Below are 19684 nucleotides of genomic sequence, written 5' to 3' on the forward strand. Positions count from 1 at the left end.
AAAATAGATTAACCAGATGGACCAGATATAGAACTCTTATAAGAAAACATAGGCAGAACACTCTGACATAAATCACAGCAATATCTTTTTCAATCCATCTCCTAGAGTAATGGAAATAAAAAATATAAATGAATGGGACCTAATTAAACTCAAAAGCTTTGCACAGCAAAGGAAACCATACACAAAACGAAAGCACAACCCACAGAATGCAAGAAAATATTTGCAAACAATGTGACCGATAAGGGATTAATCTCCAAAATTCACAAGCAGCTCATGCGGCTCAGTATCAAAAAAACAAAAACAAAAACAGAACAACCCAATCAAAAAATGGGCAAAAGACCTAAACAGACATTTCTCCAAAGAAGACATACAGATGGCCAAGAGACACATGAAAAGATGCTCAACATCGCTAATTATGAGAGAAATGCAAATCAAAACTACAATGAAATATCACCACACACCAGGCCATCATCAAAGTCTACAAACAATAAATGCTGGAGAGGGTGTGGAGAAAAGGGAACTCTCCTACACTGTTGGTGGGGAAGTAAATTGGTACAGACACTATGGAGAACAGTATGGAGGTTCCTTAAGAAACTAAAACCCATATGATCCAGCAATCCCACTCCTGGGAATATATCTGGAGAAAAACAAGGGTTTGAAAGGATATATGCACTGCAATGTTCACTGCAGTGCTATTTACAATAGTCAAGACATGGAAGCAACCTAAATGTCCATCAACAGATGAATGGATAAAGATGTGGTACATATATACAATGGAATATTACTCAGCCATTAGAAAGAATGAAATAATGCCATTTGCAGCAACATGGACGGACCTGGAGATTATCATGCTAAGTGAAGTCAGTCAGACAGAGAAAGACAAATAGCATATGATGTCGCTTATATGTGAAATCTAAAAAAAAAAAAAAAAAAAAGATACAAATGAACTTATTTACAAAACAGAAACACAGAGTCACAGACTCACAGAACAAATTTATGGTTACCAGGGGGAAGGGTTGAGGGGAGGGATAGATTGGGAGTTTGGGATTGACATGTACACACTGCTTTATTTAAAATACATAACCAACAGGGACCTACTGTACAGCACAGGGAACTCTACTCAATATTCTGTAATAACCTATATGGGAAAAGAATCTGAAAAAGAATGGATATACGTATAACTGAATCACTTTGCTGTACACCTGAAACTAATGAAACATTGTTAATCAACTATACTCCAACATTAAATAAAAATAATTTTAAAAAGTCAAGGACCAGATGGCTTCACTGGTGAATTCTACCAAATATTTAAAGAATTAATACCAATCCTTCTCAAACCTTTCCAAAACACAGAAGAAGGAACACTTCCAAACTCATTTTACAAGGCCAACATTACCCTAAAACCAAAACCAGACAAGACGCCACAAAAAATTACAGACCAATATTCCTGATGAACATAGATGCAAAAATCCTCAACAAAATATTAGCAAATGAATTCAACAGTACACTACAAGTATCATGCACCATGATCAAGTGGGATTTATTCCAGAAATGCAAGGATGGTTCAGCATTCACAAATCCGTCACTGTGTACACCACATTAACAAAAGATAAAAATCATATTATCATCTCAATAAATAAAAAGCATTTAACAAAATTCAACATCCATTTTAAAAACTTTCAACAAACTGGGTATAGAAGGAGTGTACTTCAACATAATAAACGCCATATATGACAAGTCCATAGCTAACATATTCAACAGTGAAAAGCTGAAAGTAGTTCCTCTAAGATCAGGAACAAGACAAGGATGCCTGCTTTTATTCAACATAGTACTACAAGTCCTAGACAGAGCAATTAGGCAAGAAAAAGAAATAAAAGACATCCAGATCAGAAATGAAGAAATACAACTCTTTACAGATGACATCATATTATATATAAAAAACCCTAAAGAAGCCACCAAAACTGTTAGAACTAATAAACGAATTTAGTAAAACTGCAGGTTACAAAATCAATATACAGTTGTTCCTTATGGCACTGACTCCATGCAGCCAAAAATCCGAGTATAACTTTACAGATAGTGCTCCATATCCACAGTTCTGCATCCATGGATTCAACCGGCACTGATGATGTAGTAGTATAGTACGTATTTATTGAAAAAAATCTATGTATAAGTGGACCTGCACAGTTCAAATCCACATTGTTCAAGGGTCAACTGTACAAAAATAGTTGTAATTCTATACATTAATAACAAACTATCAGAGAAATAGGGGTTACTCAGTTTTCCTAGGTCTCTCCTATATATATGTGTTACTAAACTTTTGTTTTCTCCTCTTTAAAAAAATAAAAAGAGAGAAATTAAGGAAAACTCCCATTTACAATTGCTTCAAAGAGAATAATATACCTAGGAATAAATTTAACCAAGGAGGTGAAAGACCTGTACACCGAAAACTATAAGACACTGATGAAAGAAATTAAAGAAGACACAAATAAATGGAAAGATGATCTGTGTTCATGGATTGGAATTAAAACTGTTAAAATGTGCATACTCCTCAATGAGATCTACAAACTCCATGCAAACCCTATGAAAATTCCAATGGTATTTTTCACAGAAATAGAACAAACAATCATATAATTTGTTTGGAACCACAAAACACCCCAAATAGCCAAAACAATCCTGAGAAAAAAGAACAAAGCTGGAGGCCATCACACTTCCTGATTTCAAACTATATTACAAAGCTACAGTAATCAAAACAATATACTGGCAAAAAACAGACATAAAGCTTAATGTAACATAACAGAGAGCCTAAAAACAAACCCATGAATATATGGTCAATTAATTTATGATACAGGAGCCAAGAATATACAGTGGGGAAAGGACAGCCTCTTATTTAATAAATGGTGTTGGGAAAACTGGACAGCCACATGCAAAATAATGAAGCTGGACTCCTATCTCACACCAAACACAAAGATCAACTCAAAATGAATTAAGAGACTTGAGCATAAGACCTGAAGCCATAAACTCCTAGAAGAAATAAAAGTAAGTAAAAAGGCACTAACCTGGTTGACATTGGCCTTGGCAATGATTTTTTGCATCTGACACCAAAAGTAAAGGCAACAAAAGCAAAAATAAAGAGGTGGGGCTATTAAAACTAATAAACTTCCGCAAAGCAAAGAAAACCACCAACAAAATGAAAAGGCAATCTACCAAATAGGAGAATATAGTTGCAAATCAGGTATCTGATAAGGGGTTAATATTCAAAGTATTAACTCAACAGCAAAAAAAAAAAAAAAATCCAATTAAAAAATAGGCAGAGGGGGCTTCCCTGGTGGCGCAGTGGTTGAGAATCTGCCTGCCAATGCAGGGGACACGGGTTCGAGCCCTGGTCTGGGAAGATCCCACATGCCACGGAGCAACTGGGCCCGTGAGCCACAATTACTGAGCCTGCGCGTCTGGAGCCTGTGCTCCGCAACAAGAGAGGCCGCGATGGTGAGAGGCCCACGCACCGCGATGAAGAGTGGTCCCCACTTGCTGCAACTAGAGAAAGCCCTCACACAGAAACGAAGACTCAACACAGTCATAAATAAAAAAATAAATAAATAAATAAAAGAACGTGAATTTCTAAAAAAAAAAAAAAAAAAAAATAGGCAGAGGAACTGAACATTTTTCCAAAGATGACATACAAAGGCCAACAGGTACGTGAAAAGGTGCTCAACATCACTAATGATTAGGGAAATGCAAATCAAAACCACAATTAGATATCAACTCATACCTATGGGAATGGCTATCCTCAAAAAAAGCAAGAAGTAACAAGTGTTGGAAAGGATGTAGAGAAAAGGTAACCCTTGCAAATCCTTGGTGGGAATGTAAATGGTGCAGCCATTATGGAAAACAATATGGAGGTTCCTGAAAGAATTAAAAATAAAACTACCATATGATCCAGCAATTCTACTTCTGGGTATATATCCAGAAAAGAAATGAAATCACTACCTCAAAAAGATAGCTGCATCTCCATGTTCACTGAACCATTATTTACAAGAGCAAAGACATGCGAACAACGAAGTGTTCAGTCAGTGGATAAAGAAAATGTGATATGTACACAATGGAATATTATTCTGCCATAAAAAAGAAGGAATTTCTGCCATTTGCACAACATGAATGGTCCTTGAGGGCATTATGCTAAGCGAAATGAGTCAGACAAAGACAAATACTCTATGATATTACTTATATGTGGAATTTAAAAAAATCAAATGCATAAAATACAGAGAAGAACAGACTGGTGGTTGCCAGAGGTAGGGGATATGAAGGATGGGTGAAATGTGTTAAGTTGTTCAAAAGGTAGAACTTACAGTTATAAGTTCTCAGAATATAATGTACAGTATGGTGACTACAATACTGTATTGTGTATTTGAAAGTTGCTCAGAGATTAGATCTTAAAAGTTATCATCACATAAAAAAACTGAAAGTATGTGAATAGATGTTAACTAAACTTACTGTGGTAATCATTCTGCAATATACACATATATCAAATCATTATGTTGTACACCTTAAATGATACAATTTTGTATGTTAATTATATCTCAATAAAACTGGAAAAAATAAAAATTAAAAATGAATAAAAACAGATATGAAGAAAAGATACCAACTTTGAGAAAGTAATTCCTTTGAGGGAAAGAAAAAGAATGTGGGGAGGAGAGAAGAGATTTTAACTATTTCTTAAACACAAAAGGTGTAAAGCAAATATAACTTAGTATCTGCTACTTCTAGATGGAGATACAGGTATTTGATATTATTTTTGATGCTTTCACATATTTCTGAAATATTTAAAAAAGAAAGCCAGTCATTAGATCAGAGTGGCTAAGTGGTTTCTGGGGACGTCCTTAACCTGGCCTAAGATAGGTACCTGGCCTTTGCTTCTTCGGCCCATACTCCACGATGCTGTCACTATGCTGAGACAGTGTCTCATCATTTCCACTTTCCACCTCTTCATTTCCAATATCCTCCTCTTCAAAGCCGGTCTTTTCTTTAATTCGATCACCCAGGGCACTTTTTAACATCTATCAAGAAAATTCTTTTTAACATCTTTCATTGACTTCAGCAGAATGCAAGTTGGAAGGATTAGACAGATATAACCTTTTAAAAGTTTTCTCAGATAATTAAGCCCAAGTTTAGACACAAATTTTCAGATGCTTATGCATAGTTTCTAAAGGATATATATATATATCAATGCCATGGACTATTCAGTTTCAATAAACTTAAGAGTAAGTCACATAGGGATTTAATATATTTATTCAATGATACCCCCAAACTACAGTATTTTATTTTGTGAAAATCAGAGATCCATCTAATTTTATACCAAATGTGTCTTTAGTGACAAAGGGAAACAATACAGATGTATCTAAAGATATACGGCTTAATATAATCATTTACATTAAATTATTTAGTTTTCATCAGAATTCAATAAAAATCTGGGACTTCCCTGGTGGTCCAGTGGTTAAGAATCCGCCTTCCAATACAGGGGACGTGGGTTCAATCCCTGGCTGGGGAACTAAGATCCCACATGCCACAGGACAACTAAGCCTGCACACAGCAACTACTGAGCCCGCGCACTCTAGAGCCTGCGTACCACAAATACTGAGCCTGTGCGCTCTGCAGCCCACGCGCCGCAACTACTGAGGCCTGTGCACTTTGGAGCCTGCATGCCACAACTAGAGAGCCCACAGGCTGCGACTACTGAGCCCACACACCACAACTAGAGAAGACCGCGCGCCGCAATGAAGAGCCCGTGCACCTCAATAAAAGATCCCGCATGCTGCAACTAAGACCTGATGCAGCCAAATAAATAGATGGATAGAATTCGATAAAAATTTGGATAGATCTATACCAAATTTGGTTACATAATAAAAGGCTAGGATATAATTTCTCATCCTATGTCCTACCTGCTTAACTTATGGAAGATTTTCACAGTAAGTAAGACACAATTTACTTCCTAGTACCTTAGCTTAGCTCTCACCTTCAATTGGAAAATCACTTAAATGCTCACCAACTATGGCAATCTCAATACAGATTAAAAAACAAGACTTGCCCAATCTAGTTCAGAGAGGCGCTGAGATAGTTTCTCTGATACTGCATGTAATTCTTGTTCTGTTAACCTCTTTCCTGCCCTCTGGGAGAAAGGTGAATCCCAGGATGAGACTGCAGCTCTGTTTTCATATCTGTAATAAAAGTGACCTTGTGACACATTTAAGTAGACAAGTGTATGTAGATTACTTAGTTCAAAACTACTGTAATACGTTTTACCCAATATTTCATACTGGTCTTCACAGCAAAATTTGGAGAGTATACCCTTAACTCTTCAAATCCCTTTGCAGACAGACTGTAAACATTGAAGCCTACAGTAATGTTACCTTTTTCCTTTGCGAAGCTTCCTTGTCCTGGGGCCTTGGACCTGAACTGGATACATTTCCTGTTTGCCGTCTTTAGACAACTTGGAAGTTAAGAAAACTCTATTATCGGGTTCCTATTAAAAACAGAGGAGAGTTGATTTGAAAGAGATATAAGGAAGAAACAAAAAGAAGAACATTTTGGGTGTGATGGGAAGGGAGGACCTGTGACACAAAGCTAGGTCCCTTCATTCTCCATGTTTTGCTTTTTTTAAAAACACATTTGTCAAAACACTCTATTGATCCCCAATGCCAAAGGATGGAGCAATGTCTATAAACTTGTACTCAAAGAAAAAGTATGGCTCAGGATTGCATTCAAATATAAATGCAGGGCTTCCCTGGTGGCGCAGCGGTTGAGAATCTGCCTGCTAATGCAGGGGACACGGGTTCGAGCCCTGGTCTGGGAAGATCCCACATGCTGTGGAGCAACTAGGCCCGTGAGCCACAACTACTGAGCCTGCGCGTCTGGAGCCTGTGCTCCGCAACAAGAAAGGCCACGACAGTGAGAGGCCTGCGCACTGCGATGAAGAGTGGCCCCTGCTTGCCGCAACTAGAGAAAGCCCTCGCACAGAAACGAAGACCCAACACAGCCAAAAATAAATTAATTAATTAAATAAAAAGAAAACCAAAAAACAAAAACAAATATAAATGCAAGGGAGGTGTTCTCAAATATAAAAATTTAGGGGTTATGGCTACATGTGGACAATGAAAAAATGATCAAACCACAAGTGGAAAGTATTAAAGTCATTATCTTTCATATCAAGAAGTCAACAGAAACTGTCCAAAACTGAAACAAAAGACAAAAGCTCCAAAATATGAATATAAACTCAACGTTTTAAAGAATTTATTTCTTAACTTTGGAGGGAATCTTATGGAAAATATTTCTTGTGGTAAAGAAACATATGATGTTTAACAACTCTTTAATTTCACTTCAGTATCTTTTTCTTCTTCTATTAAAGTAAAATTAAATGTAATACTTTTTAGTAAATAACAACTATAATATAATCACATTTTTAAAAAACGTTTAAAACTGAAGTTAGTGTCCTGCTCAAGAATTATTTGAAAAAGAATATTCCCACTTAACTGCATCCCAGGTAGAGAAAAAGAATATTACCAGCAACTCAGAAGGCCTTCCACCATCCCTGCAAGCCTTCCCCAAAGGTAACCATTATCCTATGATCCCTTTTTTCTCTTTTTATCCATCTACCCTCCTATCTAAATAGATGCACAGAATGTTTAGAATTATGGTCACCTAATGCTAATTACTTTTTCGGCACCATGTGAATTTTTAATAATGAGAGTGTATCATTTATAAATTTACCCTTGGCATATACCTGAGTGTTCTTGTTGCTAGAAAGATAGGAACAGGATGACTGTATAAAAAAGGATTTTATTTTCAAAGAAGAAAAGAGCAGAAGCTAATAGGCCAAAAGTTAACAGTAGTTCATGCTGGATAATAGGAATATGGATGAAAGATTATTTCTGACACTTTCCTATATGTTAAAACATTTCAATTACTTAATTAGAGACATACAATATGGGTTCTGAAACTAGAATGCTTGAATTCTAATCCTAATTCTACAATTGCTGTGTGACCTCAGACAAGATTCTTAAACTCTCTATTTCAGCTTCCCCATGGGAAATATAAATAGTACCTACTCCAGAGCTGTGCTGTAAGAAGAAATTTATTCGATACCTGCAAATTAGGGAGAACTGTGCCTGGCACAAAATAAACATTCAGTATGTGTTGGCTCTTACTATTTCCCCTTCTACATAGTCATCCTGTCCCTATCTTCCTAGGGTAAGAATATACAGGTATATGCAGAGGTAAATTTTAAGAAGTACAGTGCTCTGATTAGTGCAGTATCCTTGACTACAATTCTAGCAGAGACCTTTTTAAATCTATAGACTTTTGACCAGTTGAAAGCAAGCTTTTCCACTTACCACAGAAAATGCTGTGCCTTCTCCAGTAGAATTCATGGTATGGGAGCAGTGACTTGAACGCAAGTATTCTTTTCCTATGGGGCAGGGAGCTCGAGGCTCTGAAGGATGGTAAGGTGGATGTAAAGGAATAGCTGATCGGATAGGCTCCCCTAACTTCCTAGCATTTGGAATCATATCCACAGAAGGAATTTCCGCTAGTTGGACAAATCAAAGTGGACATTAAGATGAACTCTAAGAAATAAACCATTTTATATATATATATATATATATATATCCTGTATCATTTTATATATACACATACCCTATACAAACATGTTCACACACAATACTTAGAAATCTATTTTAAACTTGATTAAAAAAAAAAAAAACACACCAAAAAAACAATGAAAATAGGGACTCATCCTCAGTAAACAAGTAGGGACCTAATTAAATCAGGAAGAATGTAATTTTAATGTTATTATCATAAAAATGCTTCCTAAAAAGTTATTTAAAAATAATGAAAAATTACTAAAAACCTAAATGGCTTGAAGAATAGCTGTATAAATTATGGTTCATCCACATGTTATAAAAATAGTTAGCCATTAACAATGACTTTATATAATACTAACCACATGAAAACCTCAGAGACAGTACAAAATGAGAATATTTTTCAAGTTATTATAATTTGAAGACCACCAACTGATATCTAATCAGTCTAACATAACAGACTCTTATTGTCCTAAAGTCTCTGTTTGAGAGGAGACGATTTAAATAAAATAGTGGATGCAAAACATGTGACCAAAGACCATCTTATGAAGAAATCCGAGTTCATAATTAATAGCAAACATTTACAAATGAGGTCACGTAAAACCAAAATGAATCGCATTAATTGTAGAGCAACAAAAGTAAAAAGGCTAATAGCAACTGCTGCAAGAACTACTGTCTCCAACTCACAGCAAGAGTCTCAAGAACTCAATGTATTACTACTCACTGTCTTCAACAAAGGATGTCCCACTCTTGGACAAAAAACTAGATGAGGGAGTGTTCAGCACTTCTTCATGTGAGTCAGAACATGGTAGGGTTGAGGCTTTTTTAGACTGCATTTCATTAGGACCTTGGGCACCTAGAAAATATTAAAGTAAAACTTTTTTATTGCTGAATGTTAAGACTAAAAGCTACAAGTTTAATACCCTGAGGATAAAAATATCAGAAGTGACATAATCATAGAACTATGTTGGTCTGATTGCTTGAAATACCAATTACTTTTAATAACTATCAGAGAGCAATACATAGTTCTGTAGCCCAGAATCATTTATATAACTTAAAAACAAAGTTTTACACAGTGTTTCATTCCTTTGCTTTAGAAAAATAGGTGCCAGACTTGTAACAGAAATGCTGACTGTTGCACAGGTATATCTCTAAACTAGAGATCTTGGCTGGTACCATAATCAAAGATTTGTAGGTCAAACAAATTGTTTTGTCTAATTTTCAAACGCTTACTATTTTGAATCAGATCTATAATGTTAGTACACAGAGAGCTACATTAAAAATAGTTCTGAAATTGAAGGGATATCCACTTTGCTCCCTTGGAAATCTACAATACACAAACTTCCCACAAACAAAATGGATTAATGACTTCCCCTCTCTAAATAACTTTCTACTTATCTATCCCTTCTTCAGTTTAATGAAAGACTTCACCATAAACTTATTCCTCACTTCAAAGGTATGAGAATGCACCCTGAAAACTCATTGTTTACCAATACGGTCAACTGATAAAATCACTAAATACAGAAAAATTCACCTTGTACAGATCCCCAAATCCACACAATTTATTCCCGAATACTGTATTTTCAAATTTTTGACACTCAACTGATGTCTTTTAAAAATCTGCAAATACATCTTTTTGTGCTCTCCTTTCCCACAATCCAGTGCAATATGACCATTTTCATATCAAAATGTTTTAAGTATGTAAATTTCCCTCCATAACTTCGTATTTCACATGTATATCCTCTAAGACATAATGTTCAAAATTCACAACTTGGTCCTCGATTTCATGATACTGAATTTGTCATCAGTTTGACCACAGACTAATTCATTTTTATCTAGGTCCCTTTTTTCCTTCGGCTCCTTGAATAACCATTTCACATGCTCTTTCTTTTTTGATGGAATTTCTCCTAAAATCTCATGCTTAGTTATCATCTGGAAATTTTAATTTGTCAGAATGAAAGTTACACAAATTTCTCTCAATGATCTTCAGACTGTTTTAGAAGATACTGTTTTATTATTGCAGAGATTGTGAACTTCTCTACTGTAAGCATTAATAATATTTCAATTAGGGAGTTCCCCGGTGGCCTAATGGCTGGGATTCCGAGCTTTCAATGCCATGGCCAGGGTTCAGTCCCCTGGTCAGGCAACTGAGATCCCGGAAGCTGCACGGTGTGGCCAAAAAAAAAAAAAAAAAAGAAAATCAATTATTTAAGTATCTGTATAGTAAATACATCTCATTTACCAAAAAAACAACGGTCTTCAGTAGAACAAATGAGTGAAGATGGTCAGAAGGTACAAACTTCCAGTTATAAAATAAGTAAGTCACAGGGATGTAATGTACTGTATGGTGACTACATTAATACTGTATTGGGGGGGGTGCCCTGGGCGCCAAAGGCCTCTCATCCCAGGCTCCTCCATAAGGAATCTGGCTCACGCCACCTATAAAGCAAACCCCAGTTCTTGTAGAGGCCTCATTACCCCCTCCCCCACTCAGAGTCACAGAGCAGCAGTGCCTTGGCCCCAGGGGCAGGCCAGATTTGCAAAATGGTGAGACCCTGCTGTGTATCCTGTTACGAGGTTTATAGGAAGGGGTTTCTCCTTACTTATATAAAAGGTTTAAGGAAGGGAGATGGCCCAGATGGCAGAGTAGAAAGACTCTGAGCTCACCTCCTCTCATGGGCACACCAAAATCACAACCATCTGCAGAACAGCCATCGATGAAAAAGATAGGACCCTACCAAAAAAGATCTTCTACAACTAAAGACATAAAGAATGAACCACAACAAGATGGCTAGGAGGGGCAGACTTGCAATATAGTCAAGTCCCATATCCCCCAGTGGGTGACCCACAAACGAGAACAATTACTTTGCAAAGGTTCTGCCCAAGGCGTGAGAAGTCTTGAGTCCCACATAGGCTCCCCAGCCTGGGGGGCCTGCACTGGGAAGATGAGCTCCCAGAACATTTGGCTTTGAAGACCACTGGAGATTACTTTTGGGAATCCCAGAGGGCTGCAGGAAATAGAGATTTCATTCTTAAAGGGCACACACAAAATCTACCGAGACCCAGGACAGAAGCTGTAATTTGAGAGGAGCCTAGGCCAGACCTACTTGCTGATCTTAGAGAGCTTCCCGGAGAGGCAAGAGGCAACTGGAGTTCACCTGGGAACACAGACACTGGCAGCAGCCATTTTTAGGAGCTCCTTCTACCATGTGGATCCTGGTGCTGGCAAGCACCATTGTGGAATCCTACCTCTAGCTCGTTAGCACCAAGACATGGCCCCAACCCAACAGCTTGTAGGTGCCAGTGCTGGGACACATCAGGCCAAGCAACTAACTGGGCAGGGACACAGCCCCACCCTGGCCCTGCCCTTCAGGGAGCCTGCTCTAGCCTCTGGACCAGCTTCTCCCACCAGGAGACAGACATGAGACTCAAGAAAACTAGTCCTGGGACTTCCCTGGTGGCGCAGTGGTTAAGACTCTGCGCTTCCAATGCAGGGGGCCCGGGTTCGATCCCTGGTCAGGGAACTAGATCCCACATGCATGCTGCAATTAAGAATTCGCATGCCACAACTAAGGAAGCCTTCCTGCTGCAACTAAGGAGCTGGCAAGCCGCAACTAAGGAAGCCCGCCTGCCGCAACTAACAAGCTGGTGAGCCTCAACGAAGGAGCCTGTGAGCCTCAACTAAGACCTGGCACAACCAAATTAATTAATTAATTAATTTTAAAAAAATTATTTAAAAAAAAAAAGAAAGAAAACTAGTCCTGCAACTTATGGACCCAGCCTGCTCATTAGCAGGCCAGACCCTGTGCTGGGACCAGCTGGGCCACAGCCCTCCCCACTAGCAGGCCAACACAAGCTTCAGGACACCTCAGACCCCATACTCAACTGTATCAGGAACTGCCCCCCCAACCCCCCCAACCCCCCCCCCCCTCCAGCAATCCAACACAAGCTCTGGGACCCTGGGCTCTGCAACCAGGACCTGGCTCTGTCTGCCAGTAGACCAGCACTAACCCAGGACCTGGCTTCACCCACCAGTGGGCAGGCAACAGCCCTGGAGTCTTCTAGACCCTGACTCTCCCCACCACTGAGCCAGTATAAGCCCCAGGGGTCCCTGTGGTTATGCAGTTAGCCACCTCGTGACCAGTCAACCAGCAGCTGGCAGCCTCTGAACAAGGCAACCAACTGGCCCAGGGGCCAACCAAGCATACCAGACTGCCCACATAGAGAGCCCACCACAACAGAAAGACCCATGCAGTCCTCATAGGGGGAACCCCTAGAGCATATAGCTCAGGTAGGACATACTGCTGGGACACATAGGGCGTTTCCAACAAAAGGCCACTTCTCCAAAGTTGGGAAATACAATCAACATACCAGATACATAAAAATAAAAATAGCAACTTAGGCAAAATGAGGCAACAGAGGAACATGTTCCAGATAAAGGTACAAGATAAAACCCCAGAAGAACAACTAAGTGAAGTGGAGATAGGCAATCTACTGGAGAAGGAGTTCAGGGTAGTGATCATAAAGATGATCAAAGAACTCGGGAGAAGAATGGATTCACAGAATGAGAAGTTAGAAGTTTTTAATGAAGAGTTAGAAAATATAAAGACCAAGAAGATGGAAATAAAGAATACAATAACAAATGAAAAATACACTAGAAGGAATTAAAAGTAGACTAAATGATACAGAGGAATGGATCAGTGAGCTAGAAGACAGGGTAGTGGAAATCACTGATGCTGAACGAATTAAAGAGAAATCAAAAGAAATGAGGACACTTTAAGAGATCTCTAGGACAACATCAGGTGCACTAATACTCGCATTATAAGCGTTACAGAAGGATAAGAGAGAGAGAAAGGAGCTGATAACATATGAAGACATAATAGCTGAAAGCTTCCCTAACCTGGGAAGGGAAACAGACAGTCAAGTCCAGGAAGCACAGAGAAGTCCCATGCTACAAGACACACTCTAGTTCTAAGGGCTAATACTAAAGATAAAGAGAGAATATTAAAAGCAACAAGGGGGGCTTCCCTGGTGGCGCAGTGGTTAAGAAACCATCTGCCAAGGCAGGGGACACGGGTTTGAGCTATGGTCTGGGAAGATCCCACATGCCGCGGAGCAACTAAGCCCATACGCCACAACTACTGAGCCTGCACTCCAGAGCCCACGAGCCACAACTCCTGAAGCCTGGGTGCCTAGAACCCATGCTCTGCAACAAGAAAAGCCACCACACTGAAACGAAGAGTAGCCCCTGCTCACCGCAACTAGAGAAAGCCCACGTGCAGCAACAAAGACCCAAAGAAGCCAAAAATAAATAAATTAAATAAATAAATTTTTAAAAATACCTTGAAAAGCAACAAATAACATACAAGAGAACTCCTACAAGGCTATCAGCTGACTTTTCAGCAGAAACTCTGCAGGCCAGAAGGGAGTAGCAGGCTATATTTAAAGTGATGAAAGGGGAAAACCTTCAACCAAGAATACTCTACCCAGCAAGGCTCTCGTTCAGATTTGATGGAGAGATCAAAAAGTTTACAGACAAGCAAAAGCTAAAAGAGTTCAGCATCACCAAACTACTTTACAACAAATGTCAAAGGAACTTCTCTAAGTGAAAAAGAAAAGGCCATAACTAGAAAGGTGAAAGTTACAAAATGAAAAAGTTCATTGCTGAAGGCAACCATACAGTAAAGGTAGGAAATCATCCACACACAAAGTTAGTAAGGTTAAAAGAGAAAAGGAGCAAAATCATTTATATCCACGATAAGCAGTTAAGGATACACAAAACAATTAGATGTAAGCTATAATATCAAAAACAGTAATCATGAAGGAAGGAGAGTACAAATGCAAGGGGTTGTTAAAATGCATTTAAAAGTGAGAGATCAGCAACTTAAGACAATCACATGTATATATGGAAAGAGAGAGACACTGCAAATGGAAAACAAAAGAAAACTGTGGTAGCAATACTCATGTTAGACAAAATAGACATTAAAGACTGTTACAAAAGACAAAGGAGAACATTATGTTATGATCAAGGGATCAATCCAAGAAGAAGACAAAACAACTGTAAATATATATGCACTCAATATACAAGCACCTCAATACATAAAGCAAACATTAACAGACATAAAGGAAGAAACTGACAGTAACACACTAATAATAAGGGACTTTAACACCCCACTTACATCAATGGGCAGATCATCCAGACAGAAAATCAATAGGGAAACACTAGCCTTAAATGACACATTAGACCAGATGGGCTTAGTAGATATACAGAACATTCAATCCAAAAGAAGCAGCATGCACATTCTTTTCAAGTGCACATGGAACATTCTCCAGGATAGATCACAGGCTAGGCCACAAAACAAACCTCAGTAAATTTAAGAAAACTGAAATCACATCAAGCATCTTTTCTGACCACAACACTAGGAAGCTAGAAATCAACTACAAGAAAAACTGCAAAAAACACAAACACACAGAGGTTAAGCAATATGCTGCTAAACAATCAATGGATCACTGAAGAAATCAAAGAGGAATTAAAAAAATACCTGGAGACAAATGAAAACAAAAACATAATAATCCAAAATCTATGCGATACAGCAAATGCAGTTCTAAGAGGGAAGTTAGTGATACAAGCTTACCTCAGGAAACAAAAAAAAACTCAAATAAACAACCTAACCTTATAGCTAAAAAAACTAAAAAAAGCACAAACAAAACCCAAAGTTAGCAGAAGGAAAGAAAGGTCAAAGCAGAAACAGATAGAGACTAAAAAAACAATAGAAAAGATCAATGAAACTAAGAATTGGTTCTTTGAAAAAACAAACAAAATTGATAAACCTTTAGCCAGACTCATCAAGAAAAAAAGAGAGAAGGTCCAAATCAATAAAATCAGAAAGGAAAAAAGAGAAGTTACAACCAGCACCAAAGAAATACAAAAGATCATAAGAGACTACTACAAACAACTAGATGCCAATAAAATGGACAACCTAGAAGAAAAGGACAAATTCTTAGAAATGTACAATCTCCCAAGACTGAACCAGGAAGAAACAGAAAATACGAACAGACCAATTACCAGTAACGAAACTGAATCACTAATTTAAAAACTCTCAACAAAGAAAAGTCCAGAACCAGATGGCTTCACAGCTGAATTCTACCCAACATGTAGAGAAGAGTTAACACCTAATCTTCTCAAACTATTCCAAAAAATTGCAGAGGAAGGAACACTTCCGAACTCACTCAATGAGGCCAGCATCACCCTGATACCAAAACCAGACAAAGATATCACAAAAAAAGAAAATTACAGGCCCAAATCACTGGTGAACATAGATGCAAAAATTCTCAATGAAATATTAGCAAACCGAATCCAACAATGCATTAAAAGGATCCTACACCATGATCAAGTGGGATTTATCCCCGGGATGCTAAGATTTTCAGAATCTGCAAATTTGTTAATGTGATACACCACATTAACACACTGAAAGAATAAAAATCAAAGGATCATCTTAATAGATGCAGAAAAAGCTTTTGACAAAATTCAACACCCATTTATGATAAAAACTCTCCAGAAAGTGGGCATAGAGGGAACATACCTCAACATAATAAAGGCCATATGCAAGAAACCCACAGTTAACATCATACTCAATGGTGAAAAGCCAAAAGCATTTCCTCTAAGATCAGGAACAAGACAAGGATGCCTTCTCTCACCACGTTTATGCAACATAGAATTGAAAGTCCTAGCCACAGCAATCAGACAAGAAAAAAAAATAAAAGGAATCTAAATTGGAAAGGAAGAAGTAAAACTGTCACTATTTGCAGATGACATGATACTACATATAGAAAATCCTAAAGAAGCCGCCAGAAAACTACCAGAGCTCACCAGTGAATTCAGTAAAGTTGCACAATACAAAATTAATATGAAGAAATCTGTCGCAATTTTATACACTAACAACAAACTATCAAAAAGAGAAATTAAGGAAACAATCCCATTTGTCATTGCACCAAAAAGAATAAAACACCCAGGAATAAACCTACCTAAGGAGGTAAAAGACCAGTACCCAGAAAACTATAAGACACTGATGAAAGAAACTGAAGACGACACACACGTAAAGATATACCATGTTCAAGAATTGGAAGAATATTGTTAAATTGACTATACTAGCCAAGGCAATTCACATATTCAATGCAATCCCTACCAAATTACCAATGACATTTTTCACAGAACTAGAACAAATAATGTTAAAATTTGTATGGAAACACAAAAGACCCTGAATAGCCAAAACAATCTTGAGCAAAAAAGGAGCTGGAGGATTCATGCTCCCTGACTTCAGACTATACTACAAAGCTACAGTAATCGAAACAGTATGGAACTGGCACAAAGCCAGATACATAAATCAGTGGAACAGAATAGAGAGCCTAGAAATAAACCCACACACTGAAGGTCAATTAATCTATGACAAGGAGGCAAGAATATACAATAGAGAAAAAGTCCTTCAATAAGTGGTGCTAGGAAAACTGGACAGCTACATGTAAAAGAATGAAATTACAACATTTTCTCACACCATATACAAAAATAAACTCAAAATGGATTATAGGTCTAAATGTAAGACCAAAAACCATAAAACTCCTAGAAGAACACTCTTTGACATAAATTGTAGCAGTATCTTTTTGGCTCTGTCTCCTAAAGCAAAGGAAATAAAAGCAAAAATAAACAAATGGGACCTAGTTAGACTTATAAGTTTTTGCATAGCAAAGGAAACCATCAACAAAAAGACAACCTTTAGGGACTTCCCTGATGGTCCAGCAGTTGAGACTCTGTGCTTCCAATGCAGGGGGTGTGGGTTCGATCCCTGGACAGGGAACTAAAATCCCATATGCCACGCAGTGTGGCCAAAAAAACAAACAAAAAAAGATAATCTTTAAAATTAGAAAATATTTGCTAATGAGATGACTGACAAAGGGATTAATATCCAAAATATATAAAAGGCTCATACAACTCAACATCAAAAAAACAAACCCAATTAAAAAATGGGCAGAAGACCTGAATAGACATTTTTCTAAAAAAGACATACAGATGGCCAACAGGCACATGAAGAGATGCTCAATATCGCTAATCATCAGAGAAATGCAAATTAAAACCACAATGAGATATCACCTCACACTTGTCAGAATGTCTATCATCAAAAAGACCACAGATACCAGGGAAAACCGTAATTCAAAAAGATACATGCACTCCAATGTTCATTGCAGCACTATTTACAATAGCCAGGACGTGGAAGCAACCTAAATGTCTATCAAGAGAGGGATGGATAAAGAAGATGTGGTACATATATACAATGCAGTACGACTCAGCCATAAAAAAAGAATGAAATAATGCCATTTGCAGAGATGTGGATAGACCTAGAGAGTGTCATACAGAGTGAAGTCAGAAAAATATTGTATAATATCACTTACATGTGGAATCTAGAAAAATGGTACAGATGAACTTATTTGCAAAGCAGAAATATAGACACAGATATAGAGAACAAACTTACGGATACCAAGGGGGGGAGGGGGCGGATGGGATGAATTGGGAGATTAGGATTGACATATATACACTACTATGTATAAAACAGATAACTAATGAGAACCTACTGTATAGCACAGGGAACTCTACTCAATGCTCTGTGGTGACCTAAATGGGAAGGAAATCTAAAAAAGAGGGAATATATGTATACATATAACTGATTCACTTTGCTGTACAGCAGAAATTAACACAGCATTGTAAAGCAACTATACTCCAATAAAAATTAATAAAAAAATAATACATTTAAAAAAAGTGTATGTTGACCCCCTCCAAAAAAAAAAAAAAGACCACAGATAACAAATGTTGGTGAGGATGTGGAGAAAAGGGAACCCTTGTACACTATTAGTGGGAATGCAAATTGGTGCTGCCACTGTGGAGAACAGTACAGCAGTTTTTCAAAAAGCTAAAAACAGAACTACCATATGACCCAGCAACTCCACTTCTGGCTATATATCCAAAATAAATGGGAACACTAATTTGAAAAGATACATGCACCCCCAACATTCATAGCAGCATTATTTATAATTGCCAAGATACAGAAGCAACCTTTGTCCATCAACAGATGGATGGAGAAAATGTGGTATATATATGTATGTATATATATATATATATATATATATATATATATATATACACACACACACACAATGGAATACTACTCACCCATAAAAATGGAATGAAAATTTTGCCATTTGCAACAACATGGATGGACTTGGAGGGTATTATGCTAAGTGATATAAGTCAGAGAGAAGAACAAATACTGTATGATATCACTTATATGTGGAATCTAAAAAATAAAACAAACTAGTGAATATAACAAAACGGAAACAAACTCATAGATATAGAGAACAAACTAGTGGTTACCAGTGGGGAGGGGGCAAGACAGGGATGGGGTTAAGAGGTACAAACTATCATGTATAAAATAAGCTACAAGGATATATTGTACAACACAGGGAATATAGCCAATACTTTATAATAACTATAAATGGAATATAAAAATTTAAAAATTGTGAATCACTATGTTGTACACCTGTAACATATAATATTGTACATCAGCTATATCTCAATTTTAAAAAAGGTTTAAGAAGAAAATACTGTGTTGTATATTTGAAAGTTGCTAATAGAGTAGATCTTAAAAGTTCTCATCACAAGAAAAAAATTTGTAACTTTTTGGTAACGAATATTAACTAGACATACTGTGGTAATCATTTTGCAATACATACTACTGAAGAATCATATTGTACATCTGTATAAGTAATATAATGTTATATGTCAATTATATTGCAATAAAAAAGAAAGATTTGTAGTCCTGGAATTAAAGCCTAAATTAGATGTCTAAGAATGTGTATGATGACATTTATCTGATGAATTAAAATCCAAATATAAAAGGAAGCTACCATATGACATCAAACCCAAACACCTTAGCCTGGCTTTTCTCTCAACCATTTCTTTTTTTCTTTTAATTGCATTATAATCTGAATAGTTAAAATCTGAAAAT

At 37.3% G+C, this 19684-nt stretch overlaps 1 protein-coding gene across 1 annotated transcript in view; it reads right to left on the reverse strand.

The window, feature by feature from the left end:
- Positions 1 to 19684, reverse strand: part of CEP95 (centrosomal protein 95) — a 65075-nt gene that overhangs the window by 34477 nt on the left and 10914 nt on the right. Inside the window, exons 7-11 of the mRNA XM_059908835.1 lie at positions 9355 to 9486; positions 8385 to 8578; positions 6405 to 6517; positions 6083 to 6212; positions 4901 to 5054 (exon numbers count right to left, since the gene is read on the reverse strand). Coding sequence (XP_059764818.1) covers positions 4901 to 5054; positions 6083 to 6212; positions 6405 to 6517; positions 8385 to 8578; positions 9355 to 9486 — 723 coding nt within the window. The remainder of the gene's footprint in view (positions 1 to 4900; positions 5055 to 6082; positions 6213 to 6404; positions 6518 to 8384; positions 8579 to 9354; positions 9487 to 19684) is intronic.

The sequence above is a fragment of the Balaenoptera ricei genome, chromosome 20 (genome assembly GCF_028023285.1).
Source record: "Balaenoptera ricei isolate mBalRic1 chromosome 20, mBalRic1.hap2, whole genome shotgun sequence".
NCBI classification, from domain to species: domain Eukaryota; kingdom Metazoa; phylum Chordata; class Mammalia; order Artiodactyla; family Balaenopteridae; genus Balaenoptera; species Balaenoptera ricei.